This window comes from Sardina pilchardus, chromosome 20 (genome assembly GCF_963854185.1).
Source record: "Sardina pilchardus chromosome 20, fSarPil1.1, whole genome shotgun sequence".
Taxonomy (NCBI): domain Eukaryota; kingdom Metazoa; phylum Chordata; class Actinopteri; order Clupeiformes; family Clupeidae; genus Sardina; species Sardina pilchardus.
Genome location: NC_085013.1, coordinates 26,145,637 through 26,158,136, shown reverse-complemented (window position 1 = coordinate 26,158,136; position 12,500 = coordinate 26,145,637). Strand labels below are relative to the sequence as shown.

The window sequence follows — 12,500 nt, the reverse complement described above, 5'->3', positions numbered from 1 at the left end:
ATTCCACCTCAGACCATTCCACCTCTTCCTGCCATACTCCCCCCAGCGACTTTAAATCCCTGGCCTGAACCATTGCAAACAATAAATCAATTATCTCACAAAATGGACATACTCAATAAACACTCATAACCACGCTCCAAACTACAAGGCTCACAATGCAATACAATTCCAACATTCGCTAATCCAATACATAACATATATATTTAGAAAAAAAAACAAACACCCCCATTGTCTTATACACTTGACTCTGCCCGTCGATGATGTCACACTTTGCACAATTGAAATGTCCCTCACGACTTCCCGTCTGGTCTTCTCTCAGTCCCCAGACCAGGAAGTGAAATGCCACATGGTGAGTGTTTGAAATGTTTGTTACATGTCCATGCGTGTGCAAATAAAGTGTTTGGAAATCATGTTGTCCGTCTTGTGTACTTAGCTCCTGTATGAATCAACTCTAGCAGCAGCACCGTTACACCTAGATACACTATTTTTGCTCATTGGGCACAGGTGCAGCCATCTTCACATCTTCCCTGCATCTTGGGCATCTTTTTGTTGTTTTGTTGTTGTTGTTTTGTTGTTTGTAGAGTTAAGCTACTGTATTTTTTTTTTCCAGTAAATTACATCTATTGGACTCTACAGTGAGATCATCTTTCTCAGCGCCATTTGTCTGATATTCTGCGTCCGTGTCAGTGCTTTACGGTGTTTACGCTTTTTAGAATATAGTTTTAGTGTGTAAATTATTCAAAGGGTGAATCAATATGTGTGTGTGTGTGTGTGTGTGTGTGTGTGTGTGTGTGTGTCAGACACCTCTTTGTGGAGTATATCCATGGTCCCATAATGTGTGTAAATACTATAGCATAGCCTAGGCTTTGTCTGTACAGGTGTGTGTGTGATTGTGTGACTAAGTGTGCATGCATGTGTATGTGTGTTTGTAAGTACGTGTGTGTGTGTTTGTATATGCTGCTGTGGTCTCTCTATCCTGGCCCTCTCTCTCTTTCTCTCTCCCCTTCTCTCTCTCCCTCTCTCTGCCTCTGTCCCCCCCCCCCTCTCTCTCTCTCTCTCTCTCTCTCTCTCTCTCTCTCTCTCTCTCTCTCTCTCTCTCTCTCTCTCTCTCTCTCTCTCTCTCTGTCCTCAGCCCTGATGTGTAGTTTGCCTCCTCCATCCTCCCCGTCTCCCGGGGAAGAATCCCAATAATGTGTCAAATGGACTAGAACAATAGTGCTGCTGCTGCCTCCATCCTCACGCTGTCCCTCTCCTCTCCTGGCCCTGCTCCCTGCTCATCCATCCTCCTCCTCCCGCTCCCGCTCTTAAAAATGGCCTCCTTTTCTCACAGCAGCCATTTTGGATGGAGGATTTGGATGTTTGATATGTCTAATGCAGTGCATAGTCATTAGTAGTAGTCGCAAGGTTTTTTTTTTTCTTTCAGATTCTTAAAAAGGTTGTTGTGTGTGTGTAAGGTGTGTGTGTGTGTGTGTGTAAGGTGTGTGTGTGTGTGTGTGCACCTTTATCTGTGTTTTGGTGTCAGGACATGTCAGCGTAAAGCCGTTCCCTGTCTCAGTAATGTGCGCAGAGAGAGAGAGTAGAGAGTAGAGAGATGCGCCTGATGAATATTTGATTGCTCTGCTCTGTTAAATAGCGCGCTGGAAGCGGACGGACGCGACGCTAATCCACTGAATTTCGCGGGTGACATTAAAGCTGCAGAGGGGCTCGGACAGATGTCAGAATGATCAGTGGGCAGCGCCTGTGCACCGGCTCATTCCGCCGGATTTACAGCAGGGCCCTGCGCTTCAAAGCAAACTCTCTCGCTCTCTCTTTCTCTCTCTCTCTTTCTCTCTCTCTCTCTCTCTCTCACACCTGAACACTGCACAGGCAATCAAGAGAGCGGCCTACATACATACACACACACACACAGGGAATACACACAGAAACAAACACACTCAAACACACATAAAAACAAACGCACACACTCAAGCACCATACAGGTGTACACACAAAACACTGCTAACATATACACAGACATTAAAATTTGCATTCAAACATGCATGAGCACACACACACACACTTGCATACACATACACACCCAAACAGTACATTGATGCAAACACACACATGTGTACGTACAGTACATACTATCACATGCACACACACACACACACACACACACATACACACACACGCAAATGCCCAAACAGACGCAAATGCAAAACTATCGTTAACACACTTTTAACACCCTCAAATTCTTGTGTGCAGTATCTTTGTAAGTTTATGCTATGACATATTTGTCCATATCTGTAGGTGAAATCAAAAGCCCTGTTTGTAATGCCACCGTGATAGATGATATATCCTCTGTGGCTGAGATGGAAGACTATTTAAAAATGTGATAAATTCTATCTCTTGGCCTTTTGTGTGGCATGTCATCATGGCATGAGCAGACACCAGTGTTTACAGTCAGGGCTCCTGTGGTACACATACAAATGCAATGACTTTTGCCTTGACCCGCTGACACACTCCACCACCACCACCCCCCCAACCCACACACACACACACTCACGCAGACACACAACACACACACACACACACACACACACACACCCCTTATGGTCCGAGGGGGCCGTTTTTCACCGCATATGCGCGGAGAGACCCAGCTGCTCCTCAGAGAGCTCATCGGAAAGCGGCCATAAGTATTAGCCGGAGACGGGGTGGGGGGGAGACAGGGGGGTGGGGTAGTGGTGTCGTGGGACGGGGGTTTGGGACGCGGGTTTGGCGCGGCATGCTAAAGCAGCAGCACATCGCGGCTGAAGAAGCGAAAGGTTAACTGTGGGCTCCCCTGATGCCCCCTCACGCCGACCTTTCCCGGGGGAGCGTGAAATTAGCCATGGCATTCCGGCAGGCTTTCAGTGGGGGCGGGTGTGTGTGGGGGTGGGGTTGGGGACGGGGGGTGGAGGGGGGTCAAGGAGGTGAGGGTGGGGGTGAGGTGTCTTCCTCCAGCGGATCAGATTCAGGAGGTGTGTGTGTGTGGGGGGGGGGGGGGGGGGGGGGGGGGGGGGGGGGGTGGTTGTCGGTCCCCTTGGAATGCTCAAGAAGCTTCCATGGAGCTCAGATGATGGGGAGGCCAGCATCCCTGAACAGCAGCGGTGTGCCTGGTAAGGCTCAGCAGAGAGAGAGAAGGAGAGTGGGAGCAGAGGGAGCAGGGATAGAGAAAGGGAGCAGAAAGAAAGAGAGAGAGAGAGTGAGAGCAGAGAAAAAAGAGAGAGATAATGAGACTCCTTTATTAAAACGAGAAAAACATACAAAAACATATATCTCAGTGTTCAAACACCCCGAGACAAAAGGAGAAAGGAAATATAATCCCAGCTGCACTAAAGCACAGTGGCGTTTTTTCTTCAAAAGAAGCCTTGGATCCATGATTATTCCACTTTTCCTTTATTTGCTATTTACAGACACACACACACACACACACACACACACACGTGCACACGTGGAAATGCACACACGTGCAGACACAAACAAACAGATTGTCTTGAGCAGTTGAGCGGGTCCCTGGTGAGTGTGTATGTGTTTGTGTGTGTTGTGTGTGTGTTCTTTGTATGTTCTGTGTGTGTGTGTGTGTGTGTGTGTGTGTGTGTGTGTGTGTGTGTGTGTGTGTGTGTGTGTGTGTGTGTGTGTGTGTGTGTGTGTGTGTGTGTGTGTGTGTGTGTGTGTGCGCGTGTGTGTGCGCGCCTGTGTTGATGTATGCAGTATGTACTCGTTTGGGGCAGCAGCTTCACCTGTCTGACCCAGATGTACCGTTAGGACGGCTCTGCCTGTGGGGTGGTCCGTGTCTCTCTCCCTCTCCCTCTCCCTCTCTCCATTTCTCTTCTCTCTCTTCATTCCTCCCTCCATCTTTCTGCTTTCCCTCTTTCTCTCATCATCTCTCTCTCTCTTCCTTCCTCTTTCCTTCTAAGCTTCCTCCCTCTCCACCCCCCTTTTTCTCTCGTCTCTTCCTCTCTTCTCTCTCCAGCCTCCTGGAAGCTGAATTAGCAATTCCCCGGCGGGCGCTAAGCCCAGAAGGACACTCAGTGACGATCTGCCGGTGTGTGTCAGGCGCGCGCAGCCTCCGCCGCGGAGTGATGCGTCGCAGGGGAATCCCCTCCTGTTTTTTAATACATTTTTAATCGCTCCCTTTGATGCCACGCGTGTCCACCTTAATTTGGAGTGACTGTTTAGCCCAGAAAAATCAAAGACTTTCACCGATGCGAGAAAAAAAAAAAAGCGCCTTTTTTTTTTTCCCCCCTTCCCCGTGTTTCCTGCCGTCCTGGACTTTGACATGTTTGTTTTGTGTGAACGTGGCCTATTTTAACAGTTTTGTTGCTGAAAGTCATTTGTAATTACTGGCCTGATTGCTGTGGTGCGTGTAGACCTCCCTGTACGCGCTCCCGTGTCCTCTCACTATTTTTAGGCTGCAGAAGCAGAGGTGCTGTCTTCGCGGTGCCGTGTTTTTATTGATTTTTGTTTGTTTGTTTTTGTTTGTTTTTTTTGTTTGTTGTGGTTGATGTTGTTTTTTGTTCTTCTTCCCCAGTGTGAACGCTGCGCGCCTCTCTTCAATGACAAGCCCTTCCGGTCAGGTGACCAGCTCCAGGCCTACAACTGCCGTCCCTGCCAGTGCAATGGCCACACCTCTTCCTGTCATTATGATGTCACATTTGACCCCTACCCTACGGAGCACTTCCGGGGTGGAGGCGGCGTCTGCGACAACTGTCAACATAACACTACAGGTACTTAGGGCATGATTTCTATAGTGCAGTGGTTCCCAAACTTTTAACAGGCATGTACCCCCTGAGACATTATAGATCTTCCCCCACACCACCAATTGTTAACACGTTTTTTTAATTATTATTAATATTCAGTCGTATCAATTTTGTCACAGACAGATCTCACACACATTAGGCCTACAACACATGTCCAAGGTCTCATTAAAGCTATTGTTAACTTTTCACATACTGATAACAAGTATTGCTTTTCATATATTAACATTGTATATTTTCTTAACTTCTCTGCTGTAAAGTAATAATTAAAAAGGAAGCACATTAACAATAGTTAAACTAAATTGGAGTAAACCACACAGAATAGGCCCACCTCTCCACCCACGTCACCAATCAATGTGAGGGATGTGCCTGGATGTTCTTGCATAATGCAGCGATGTTAGGCCGAATTGGGGACAGTTTCAGTCTTCAAACAGTCTGTAGGCCTACTCTTAAGGCAGACCAACGCTGAGAATCCAGTCTCGCATAATAAATACGTTGTAGCAAATGGCATCAACGTCTTATAGCTCGGTTTGCCTGGACCGGATAGGCTACTCTGCCCGCAAACTAACCCAGACATCTGTCACTGTCTTCTGACCGAACTCTGATAGTTTTAGTTTGCTATGATAGTGTCTTGACCTGAAAAGCTTGTCCCGACAGCAGGTGACAGCAGCTCCTTTGACGTTTCTGTTGTTGCTGCGTGAACCCGTTGCGTTTCAGCCATTTATCCATCGATTGCAATTTTCTTTGTCAAATAGGCTAGTCGTGTTTACGTGCGACAAATAGCAACATTTATTATGACGCTGAGCTGTAATCAGCGCTGCAACAGGCTGCTGTAAAGCTCTACTTTACCATCTCTGTCTCCACTCTCCAATATTTAGTTAATGCGGAGAAAATACGTTTTTAATGTGCAGTGCAAATGCGGAAGTTAAGTTACCTCCGTGGCATATAAAAAAACGTTTGTTTGGAAAGGCATATGATTTTGATATTTTTTCACGTACCCCCTGAAATCGGTCCACATACCCCTGGGGGTACGCGTACCCCAGTTTGACAACCACTGCTATAGTGGGTTCAAACTGAACACCACTAGGTCTTCCCCTAACAGCCGTCTGCATGCCATGATTGGGTTATTGTTATGATATTTAATCAATGTCAGCTGTTATATTTAAACTTGTCTTTTTTACGAAATATTGGAACTGGCAAATTGCCAAAAACGGAAATCAGCAAAAATCTGCAGAGTTCAAGTGCAACTTTGTGTAAGTGAAAACAACTTTGTGGAACAGTAACAACTGGCACGGTTGGCATGTTTAAGCAGGGCGTGAGGCGGTGGTTGAAAGGCTGAAATATTGCACTAGAGGAGAGACAGATGGAGATGTAATGAAGTAAGGCAAGGCCGCGCTAACAGGTTCACTGTTTCATATGTTCAGCATCAACACCGTGCCAGATGGGGACGAAAGGCCACATTAAAATGGACATCTCCAAAATGGCAGACATTTCATCGGGGCACCAGTCTTTCCCCCGTTCCCCCTCTCTTCACTGTCTATCACCGTCTCTCTGTTTCTCGCACTCTTCCTACTCTCTCTCTCTCTCTCTCTCTCTCTCTCTCTCTCTCTCCATTTCCTCTCTTTCCTCTCTCTGTCCATCTTCATCCCTCTCTCTCTTCCCTACCGTGCTCTTATTCCTTCTCTCTCTCTAGAGGCATCTGAGGTTTTAATTTGAAATTAAAGTCCCTATAATGTGACTGAATTTTAATACATCAACATTGATCTTCCTCCCCCATCACCCCCCAATCCCCCACCCCTCTCTCCACACACACACACACACACACACACACGTGTCGATAGGGAGGAACTGTGAGCAGTGCCAGCCGCTGTTCTACAGGGAGGCCATTGCTGTCGCCACGGCTGTAGACGTCTGCAGGCCCTGCGATTGCCATGCCGTCGGGACTGTCAATGGGAGCGTGGAGTGTGAGGAGGTAAGGGAGAGTGCGCACACACACACGCACGCACGCACGCACGCACGCAAGCACACACACGCACGCACGCAAGCACACACGCACGCACGCACGCACGCACGCAAGCACACACACGCACGCACACGCCGAGCAACAGTCCTAGAAACACTGTGCTAACACTGCTAACTCTTACCTGGATGTACACACATCTATCCAACATCTTGGTTGATTTTGATTGTGTCTGAGATGGTGTTTGTTTAATAATTAATTAAGCAATTGGCACAAAGCACGTCTCGTGTAAGAGTGTACTGCTAATAACAGTGCAAGAACATTTATATACTATACTATATTATGCTATGCTATATTACACTGTACTATTCTATACTCCATTTTAAAAACGTCTAGAAAGCCATTGTGGGGAACTCTTTTTGGTAACAACAAACAACAAATGTGAGAGGGCTTAAGTCTGAGAATGGAAAGACTGTAAAATGCAGGAGCCTGCTTCCAAAGGTTTGGCCCAACACATGCTCTTGTTGATATTGTCACAACAAATTCATCCACATCCTGAACTAATCAGCGAGTCACTTGGTGACCCAATCAGCTGATTGTATCCTCGGTTTGATTGTGATTATCAACATTATTATTTTCCACGCAACAAACAGCCACGTTTGCCTCAGCGCGTGTCAGTATGCGCCATTAAACTAGTACGGAGTATAACCCAGTGTGGGTCTATATTTTAATACATGTGTTACTGTTTTGTTTTCTTATTTTCCCATTTAAGATATCTGGACTCACATGACAGGGTGTGTTAGTGTGTTAGTGTGCTAGTTTGTGGGTGGGCGGTGGGCAAGGTGCGACTTGCATTGATAAATGAAGGGAACGTGTCCTGTAAGGGTTAACATGACTGGGATGTCAATAACATGTGATTCATTTGACAGCTGAAGGAGGCCACTGGGCTTTTGTAAGGCCCACCCCTGATTACCGGACAGTGCAGAGAGAGCCATCACTGCACCACACACCAACAACACAGCCTTCATTCACACATATCACTCACAATAAATAAATATACACACAAGCATCCAGTATGGCTGGACTACATATCTCCTGTGTGTGTGGGAGCCGCGTGCTGGTTGACCAGTGTGGTCAGAGAGAGAGAGAGATGATGCACCGTTGAAAAGGTGTTTTACTTCAGCATCTTTCACCATCTTAATCTCGTGTAGGCTGTAGAGATGTCTCTATCTCAGAGAGAGAGAGAGAGAGAGAGAGAGAGAGAGAGAGAGAGAGTGTGTGTGTGTGTGTGTGTTTGTTGAGCTTGTTTAGGCCCAGCTCAATATGTGCTGGTATTAATCCTGAGGTGAGTGTGTGTGTGGACACATGAGGCTGGCTGTAGCTGTTCAGAGCCTGTGTTGCCGTGGTGATTTACGCGTGCCAGACATCGGAGAGGGGGAGGCCTGACACACCCAGCGGCCCCTCCTCCCATATTTGGGCGCGCCTTCCTCCCCACCCATGGTCCCCTCCCCCTGTAATGATATTCATCTGGTTATGTGTGTCTGTATATGTGTGTACGTGTGTGTGTGTGTGTGTGAGAGAGCCCCCCTCACATTGATGTATCGGCCGAAGGCTTTGGTATGCACAACACAATTTATCACGCTTGTGATCAGGCCGGGATTGTGGCGAGTGCGTGGAGGTGTCATTAGGAGAGTGGGGCTCTCAGGAGAGGGGCCTCCCTCGCTTTTATCTGCGTCCGCGGATCGCCAGAGCCGCCGCCGCCGCCGGACAGAGCCGTGTCGATAGATATACTGGATGACAAATTCGAAATCAATGGGTGGGTCGCTCCCGAGCGAGATTGTTACCTTATTTAAATTCTCCAAATGATTATTTCCTCAGTCTCTTTGACGGCTCGCCTTCCTTTCCCTCCGCTCGCTTGTCCGTCCGTCCGCAGCTTCAGGAGTTGGAAAAACGGGGGGGAAAAAAAGAAAAAAAAAAAGATTTTCTGCAGAAGGGGGACATGCTATCGAGAAGCTGTTTTGCTGAGGAAAAACGACACTCTGAGATGCGTTTCATGAATTTCTCAAGGCTACATTGCATCCCTTATTCAAAAAGAGAAAGTGTTGTAGTGGCAGCACACGTATATATTTGTATTCTTTGTCACTGTAGTAGGTCAGTCTCTGAGTGTGACTGCCAGAGTGGGATATACAGTAGTATTATAATGCACATACAGTAGATAGATAATATAGTATTATATTGCTCATAGACATTTTACAGCTTGGGTGTAACGTGACAGTTCACTTAAACTTCACAACAAGTTTGGCGAATTAATATTCAAGTGTGATACTGCCAACAAATTGGAACTACTTCATAGGTGTGCAAATAACATATGGTTAATGCACCCCCTCATAGAACGCAGGACAATGGGGAATTCAACCATTCAGTGGAATAAAGGATTATAGTGTGCATAGATAGATAGATAGATAGGTAGATAGATAAGTATTATTTTCTTACCCCTTTCCCGCTGATCTGTGGTCAGCCATCTTGTGCACACGTGGTGCTGAATATCATGAGGTGTGAGCTTTGACTGTGATTGGGTTTTAGTTAACCAGCACAAGCCAAACGCTTCAATTCACTGTTTTCCCCCTTGTTCAATCAGTTAGTAATTAATCACGGCGAAAGGTTAAGCATTGTATTTTTACCTATCATTAGCAGGTACCAGGAAAGTGTGTGCAAAGTGTGCTTCTCCCCTCTGAGCTCGTGTGTGTGTGTGTGTGTGTGTGTGTGTGTGTGTGTGTGTGTGTGTGTGTGTGTGTGTGTGTGTGTGTGTCACTGCAGGTTAAATTCTCCCTCATACACGTTGTGCTGCTTTAAATCAAAGTTGAGTTGTTTACACACATTTCACAATCGTCTCCTCAGGCACAGAACACAGGCGTTCTCTTTGGAGCTGAAAATAGACAGTGGTAGCTTAGTGGTAAATAACGTCTCTTTTAAAAAGCATTCCTCATCTCTCTGAGCAGGCCACACATACACACATACACACCTACACACCTACACACCTACACACACACACACACACCTACACAAACACACATACACACACATATACACAGCTATACACACACACGTACGTACACACGCACACACACACACACACACACATACTGTATACACACACACACACACACACACACACATACTGTACACACACACACATGTAAAGCACCTAGTAAACCACAAGCCCAATCCCTCTGCTCCCCAACCCCACAAGATGACTGCCATGCTCAGGTGCTATGACCTCTGTTCACCTTACCCCCACCTCTCACTCCCACTCTCTCTCTCTCTCTCTCTCACACACACACACACACACACACATACACACTCTGACAGTCACACTCCCCACACCCCACACAGTCTCACATACTCCTGCACACTTTCATTTCACTAGACACACACACACACAGAGACACACACATAGGCACAGGCATAGACACACATATAGGCACAGGCATAGACACACACACACACACACACACACACACACACACACACACAGACACACGCAGACATACAGACACACACACTCACGTACACACACACACACACACACACACACACACACACACACACACACACACACACACTCATACACGTACACAGACACACACAGACACACACACACACACACTCACACACTCTCACACACACACACACACACACACACACACACACAGACACACACACACACACACTCACACACTCTCACACACACACACACACACACACACACACACACACACACACACACACACACACACAGTGGGTCCAGCAGCTTCCCCCTGCTGTAATTGAGATAAAAAGGTTCCCAGCAGCCCCTGAGAGGCTGTGTCGCCCATCCGTGACACGGGCTCGCACTACAGCGCTCAGGGTGACTAATTGGAACCTCGGACGCAAGCTCACGTGGTCTCTTCTCTCCCCTCCTCTCACTCCCCCTCTCTCTCTCTCTCTCTCTCTCTCTCTCTCTCTCTCTCTCTCTCTCTCTCTCTATCTCTCCTCTTTTCTTCTCTCCCCCTCTCTTTCTCTCTCTCCTCTTTCTCTCCCCCCCTCTCTCTCATTTCCTCCTTCTTCTCTCTCTTTCCATCTCTCCTTCTCTTTCTCTCTCTCCACCCCTCTCTCTCCCCCTCTCTCTCCCCCTCTCTCTCTCTCCCCTCTCTTTCTCTCTCTCCCACCTCTCTCCCTCTCTCCCTCTCTCCTGGCCGTTGCAGATTGGGGGGCAGTGTAAGTGCAAGCGACACGTGTCTGGCAGACAGTGCAATCAGTGCCAACACGGATTCTACAAGCTGCGGGCGGAGCGGCCCCACGGCTGCCTGCCGTGCGACTGCAATGCCGCCGGGACGGCGCGGGCAGATATTACCTGTCACCAGGACTCAGGTCAATGCCAGTGCAAGGCAAACGTAATCGGTAGGTATCAAACTGCATCGCGCCCGCCATCGCTCTCTCTCTCTCTCTCTCTCTCTCTCTCTCTCTCTTTCTCTTTTCTCTGTCTGTCTCTCTCTTTTTCTCACTCTTTCTCTCCATCACTCTCTCTCTTTCTCTCTTTCTCTCTTTCTCTCCTTCTCTCAGTCCCTTGCTCAGTAGCTACTTCTCCCTCTCCTTGTCTCCCTTCTTCTTTTCTGTATCACACTCTTCCTCACTCTTCTCTCTCTCTCTCTTTCTCTCCCTCTCAGTCCCTTGCTCAGTAGCTACTTCTCTCTCTCCTTGTATCCCTTCTTCTTATCTTTATTGCACTCTTCCTCACTCCTTCTCTCTCTCTCTTATTCCCTCTTTCTCTAGTCCTCTTCCTCCAACTCATGGTCTGTCTATCCCTCTCTCTATTTCTTCTTTCTCTCTCACATATGTATAAAATACATGACTACACTATTACTACAATAATACAATAAATACAATTTCTCTATCAAACACACATCTGTTTGATAGAGAAACTTTGTTTTTATTCAAATTAAAATTAAGGTTGATTATTTTCGTTTACTTAGATTTTTTGGTGTATCGGATACAATTTTGGTATTTTTGGAGAGGTTTTCTTTCCTCTTGGGAAATATCATTTTAAGAGCGAAATTTTGCATAGAAACTCCCCCAGAATGGCCTGTATGTAAATGGCATGATTAAATTGTTCAACGCTGAACACAGCTCTGGCCAAACCGCCTGTATTTTTTTGTGTTGTTTTTTTTTTCATCAAATTTACCTCTAGCTGCAGCCAAATGGCTTTTTCTCAGAGCTTTTCCAAGCATCCCAGGTCCTTTGTGATAAATCTGCTCCATTTTCTCCCCTGTGCTCCTTTGAACTGCTTCTTATGAAATGCAAACGAACGCTACTCAGAAGATCATGTGTGTTGCTAAGCCTGGATATCAAGGGCCACCTCATTTTAATTTTGTAATTCAATGCCAACTTGATTATAATAAACTGCCCCTGTCTCTGGTATTTCTCATGGTTCTTACAAGACCCGCTTCTTTGTTTGCTGTTCCCACAGGTATTTGTCAGAAATTAGATTTGATTATAGCAATTTATTACCCCCGGCCTGGTGGAGGCTTGCTGTGGCTTCATAAGGGCAAAATTTATCAACTGCCCAAAGTACACACAGTGCACAATACACTTTGAAATGTTGATGTATGGGAATATTATGCAGGGAGCATTACTGATAAAGTGGGGGCGGCAAGCCTGGGAAAGCCTCATCCCAGCCTATGCATATGGACCTGGGCTCTCGTTCACACCCACCCACACAC

General features: G+C 46.8%; 1 protein-coding gene across 1 annotated transcript in view; it reads left to right on the top strand.

Annotated features, from left to right (window-relative positions):
• Positions 1-12,500, top strand: part of ush2a (Usher syndrome 2A (autosomal recessive, mild)) — a 303,780-nt gene that overhangs the window by 39,237 nt on the left and 252,043 nt on the right. The window contains exons 9-11 of the mRNA XM_062522184.1: positions 4,556-4,751; positions 6,623-6,753; positions 10,986-11,181. Coding sequence (XP_062378168.1) covers positions 4,556-4,751; positions 6,623-6,753; positions 10,986-11,181 — 523 coding nt within the window. The remainder of the gene's footprint in view (positions 1-4,555; positions 4,752-6,622; positions 6,754-10,985; positions 11,182-12,500) is intronic.